Below are 5,094 nucleotides of genomic sequence, written 5' to 3' on the forward strand. Positions count from 1 at the left end.
ATAAAATCAGAAAAAAATTTGAAAAGTTCAAATTGAGCCATAACCCATCATAAAAAAATTTAAAAGAAACCAAAACCAACGTGTAAACAACAAACATCAATGCATATTATCAACACAAACAGTCAATACTTTAATTTCAGCAATAACCATTCAGAAAAGGATAAAAAAAAAACTCTACTACAACAAAACATAGTCCAGATATATAAAATGGGAAAAATTCCCAATTCAGCAATAAAGACCGATCAGAAAAATTGAAAAGAAACCAAAACAGTACCTGAGTTCTGCTATGGTAGCCAGCAGTTTTTCCCACATAGAGAAGCCTAGCATGAGGAGCAACCAAATCTAAGACATCATTAGAGACCAACCTATCATACAGCAACAAATCAGCACCTTTGATAACTCTCACAGCCTTCAATGTCAACAACTCAGGGTCCCCCGGACCAGTTCCAACCAAGAATACATTCCCCAGTACACATTTTCCTTCACTGCTACACTTCCCTTCACTCTCCCTCTTCTCCCTCAGCACCTGAAGCAACTTCTTTAGTTCTGGAAGCTGGAGAGCTATGTCATCTTCCCTTATGGAGCCCAAATTGGAAGACACTATAGGCTTATTGTTGGTGGCGGTGTTGGTGTAGAGCCATTGGTCTCTTTGGAACCTCTCTATGGAGTGCTTCTCTGTGAAGGGTGAAGAAGAAGAAGGAGAAGAAGATGAAGAAGAAGAAGAAGTAGAAGAAGTGGTGCAGCAGTTGATGGAAAAAACTCGGTGGTAGTGGGTTGTGGTGAAAGCGGAATAATGAAGAGAGGAGAAAGATGCAAATTTGTGAAGAGCCATCTGGGGTTGTTAGTACAGAGAAAGATTCGGGATGGATTGAAGTAGAGGTGTTCACAGTGAAGTTTGGATCAGTTTGAGCCAAAACCTAAGGATCCAAACACTAATATTCCTTACGGTTTGGTTAAGATTGGATAAATTTTCTACAGATAACGATCAAATTTCCAGCTGTTTGGGTTGGATTGGATGCACAGCTTTTGAATAACAATAACAAAATGAAAAGTATCTTGTCAACACCAACAATCCAATGTTACTTAAAATCATTCCTCAAAAGCACAAGGTTCATAATATGTCATAAGATTCTTTAAGAAGCTAAGAATGCTTGGAAATGAAGCTGTGATAAACATCAGTTCAAATCTTCACCAGAATCTTCTTCATCCAATTCGGGAATTCGAGCAAGATCTAAGACAAATAAAGAAATAAATAAATATTAATAAGTTGTGCGAAATATTGGTAGTGACATTCTGGTTGAATGTTGAAACCGGAATCAAAACTTCTGCTTTTAGGTTCTAAGGACAATAAAATAAATTTATCATGGAAAACAAACATAATTCAAAACAATCATTAGCTAAAAAAATTAAACAGCATCAGCAACAAGAATGTAAGAATCAAGCAACAACAGCAGCAACACTACCAACTACCAACTAAGAATAATAAATTTTAGCTCTTAGATTCTAAGGATACTGAAATAAATTTATCATCGACAACAAAGACAATTCAAAATTATCAGAGGCTACCGAAATGAAACAGCATGAGTAGTAATAAGGGTTTAAACAGAAAAAACAACAATGTAATTAAACAGAAGTAGAAAACAGTACCAAGAGAAGCGACGAAGCTCAACGAGATGGCAATGCTCACTCTGTGCCACTGTGAGTAGAAGCGGAGGAAAAGTTGGAGACGCTAGGGCTCTGTGTCTCTGAGACGAAGAAGAAGAAGAAGAAGAGAAGGGGATACGGCAGCAAGGAGGGACTCGAAGGTAATATATAAGAACGAGAGAGAGTGTTTGAATTGGAGTTGAGTTGTGTTAATGCGTTGTGATGTGTGAGAATGATGGACTTTGGGGAGATTGAGGAGACAGCGTACTTTGCCTTTGGGCTTTGGGAGGGGCAGGGCGTCCTTGGCTCACACTCATGGTTCAGGTTATTTATTCCTCTATTATTTTCATCCGGTCCTAAATAAATTTTTATTTTTAAAATTATATATTTTTATTAGCAAAAAATGTATTTTAAAAAATTAAATATTTTTATCAAATTTTAAATATGTATAGATATTTTTTTAAAAAAATAAATTTTTTTTCTAAAAGTTAAGAATATTTTGTCTTTCTTAAATAAATAAAAGTAAAAAAGTTAACTATTTTCTTTACTAAAATATCATTTATAATAATTATTAATTACAATTTATACTTTTTATCCTAATTCTCCATCCATATTTATAGTTATATATATTTTATCAAGATTTTATACGCTCTCATCATTTTTTTTTTTTTGGTTTTCTACGGTATCTCCCAGTCTAGCAGGAAAAGAATTAATCTGTTGCGGTACTGAGTTCCATTTAAAGGTTTGTCGTTGGCCAATACCCAATAGGTTACTGCATGCACAAGGCAGAATTTGAACTCCCGACAGCAGACTAGTAAGCTAACTATTAGACCAATCTAACTTGGTTCTCTCATCATTTCTATTTAGGGCAAAAACACTCTTTAAAATTGCCCTCCACTAGTAATACATCTCCAACATCCAGCATACTTCAAATTTATGGACTTGTTTGCTCTCTACAAGTAGAGGTGGCAATGAGTAGGGTAGGGTAGGATTTGAACCCAACCCTAATCCTACCCGCGGGTTGAGTTTTTAACTAACACTCAATCCTACCCTACCCGCGCTCAACCTGCGGATATCCGATCCTAACTGCGGGTTGACAAAAAGAAACATTATAATGACACAGGTATCTCATAAATAATACAAGTATCTCATACACAACAAATGATCAAATAAATGAATGAAATTTATAAGTTTATAAGTTTATTTCAGTGGCTAGAAACTTTTTGCACATGCTTAAAGTCCTTGGTTCAACTCCTATATATAACATTTTTAAACATATATAACACATATTATGGAGGGTGCAGGTAGGGTTGAGACTCTACCCGCTCCGCGCCTAACTCTACCCGCAGCGGGTCGGGTTGGCAACCCTATCCGACCAGATTGAGTCGAGTTGGATACCCGCAGATAGGGTCCATGCTGTCAGGCCTATCTACAAGAAGAATAGACTTAAATAAAATTAATATATCCTTGAGCAATTTGAAAATATTTTAGAGGCAAAAAACATTGAAAGAGATGATAATGATGATAAAAAAAATTATAGATCAATTATCATCACTAATGTATTATTAATTACACACGCTCACTAAAAAAACTTTTGTAAGTAAAATATAGTTAAGAAAATTTTCCTCAAGTAAAATGGACTAAAAATTTTTCTTAAAGATTAGTTATATAACGTCTGCTCTAATATAAAATATACTAAAACACTTTTTCTTAAGCAATATTGTAAACCCCGGTTAAATTAGTAGATAATTAGTCAATAAATTAATTTTTAATAAAGAGGATTAGAAATGTGAATATTATATCAAAATAGGGTAGAGCTCATCGAAACGAGAATTTTGACACTAATTTCGAAAAAATCGGTTCAAAATTGGACCGAACAGACCGAACCGGTTGAACCGGGTCCAAACCGGGCCGTGGACCCAACCGGACCAGCCCTTTAAGTGAACCCACGTTCTTCTTCTCCCCATTTTTGGCAGCGTCGAAGAGCATCAGGGAGAGGAAAGAAAGAACGTCAAATTGTTACGGTAAACTTCCGATCCCCGTAACTTCTCCGTCCGAACTCCAATCGCCGTACCATTTGCGGCCACGCATTTACCGCGTCGAGCTCTACATTTCTACCGGAACAATTTTATAGGTGACTCATTATTTTACACTCAGCCTTCATTTCCCCCAATTTTCGAATTTTAAGTAGGAATGTTAAATTTCTTTGATTTCTGATGTTTTAGGATCCAATTAGCTTGAGAGAAACGTTTACTCTTGCTTATGTGAAGCTTGGGTAAGGTGAGGATACGATAATTCTATTTTATTTTCTTTGAATTTGAGCTTTGAGTATTAAATTGGATATATATGTGTTATAAATGTGTATTAGGTTGTGAATAAATAATTGGAACTTGAAATTGTGAATATTGGAACTTGGAGGAAGCTAATTAGTTGAATTTTTAAGGGGCTGCCTTGGTTTTAAATAATTTGCTTTGGTCGTTACGTGGAAATCGGTCAAGGTATGGTTTAGGTTTCTTGCATTTAATATATAATGTTCCGTGAAAACTTAGGTTAGATGCCATAGGATAAGTTGGAATGCAGGTGTATGTTTAATGTTTAGTAATTTATCGATGAATATATTTGGTTGAAGTTTATTGAATAATTAGTTATTAATTGGTTGGTTTGGTGCTTGTTGATTAACTAATAATTTGGTGAATTATTGATTTGAGGTATTTTGTGTTAGAAGCCTAGGATTAGTGAACTATGATCCTTAGTTGAATTTTGGTTGTTGGATTTGAATATTATATGAGTATAATGGTTGATCTGAGGTAGATTTATTGTGGTGACTGTTATGATGATGAGAAAGGGTGTGTTGAATTGAAAAGAAAGCAGGTTTGGACCCGAAAAGGGTGGCAAAGTCTGAGTTTTAGAGAAGATGCTGCCGAAATTTTATAAAAAAAATTAGAGATTTTGTTTATATGATTATTTAAAAAGATTTAGATTCAAGGGTTATATGATTTGATTTAGAGTTATTAAGAAAATGAGCATGTTTTAAGTTTGATTTATTTAGAAAAGAATGAATTATGTTTTGAATTGGAACTATTGATGGACGGAATGGGAGGCGCGATAATGAAGGATAAGGATTGAATATGATTGACGTATAATGATGAATGAAATGCGATTGAGAATGATGTGGATGTTGATGAATTATAATTGAATTATTTATATGGCTTATGAATTTGAATAATCTGAGATACGAGATTCCCTGGATCAAATATCGTGGCTTGCCACCACGTGTACCAGGTTAAAAACTCAATACTCTGTTGACCCTACGACGTAAGTGTGACCGGGCACTATATAAATTCCCAGGAATGTACCCCCATTGAGCAATATTTATTATTTGAGAAAAAGCTATGCATAGACTCTTGGGGATGCACGTCGGGGGACAGTCTAAGGACAATTCAGACTTGT

At 35.0% G+C, this 5,094-nt stretch overlaps 1 protein-coding gene and 1 long non-coding RNA gene across 2 annotated transcripts in view; one reads left to right on the forward strand and one right to left on the reverse strand.

Annotated features, from left to right (window-relative positions):
• LOC107458929 (S-adenosyl-L-methionine-dependent uroporphyrinogen III methyltransferase, chloroplastic) overlaps positions 1-1,857 on the reverse strand; it is a gene marked incomplete in the record, with an annotated part of 5,103 nt that extends 3,246 nt beyond the window's left edge. The window contains 2 exon segments of the mRNA XM_052251954.1: positions 275-1,231; positions 1,648-1,857. Of these exon segments, the coding sequence (XP_052107914.1) occupies positions 275-832 (558 nt within the window).
• A 1,772-nt stretch (positions 1,858-3,629) lies between these two features.
• The window catches only part of LOC127740676 (uncharacterized), a 2,323-nt gene continuing 858 nt past the window's right edge, over positions 3,630-5,094 (forward strand). The window contains exons 1-2 of the long non-coding RNA XR_008001445.1: positions 3,630-3,778; positions 3,870-3,924. This is a non-coding gene — a long non-coding RNA (uncharacterized LOC127740676). The remainder of the gene's footprint in view (positions 3,779-3,869; positions 3,925-5,094) is intronic.

This window comes from Arachis duranensis, chromosome 7 (genome assembly GCF_000817695.3).
Source record: "Arachis duranensis cultivar V14167 chromosome 7, aradu.V14167.gnm2.J7QH, whole genome shotgun sequence".
Classification (NCBI taxonomy): Eukaryota; Viridiplantae; Streptophyta; class Magnoliopsida; order Fabales; family Fabaceae; genus Arachis; species Arachis duranensis.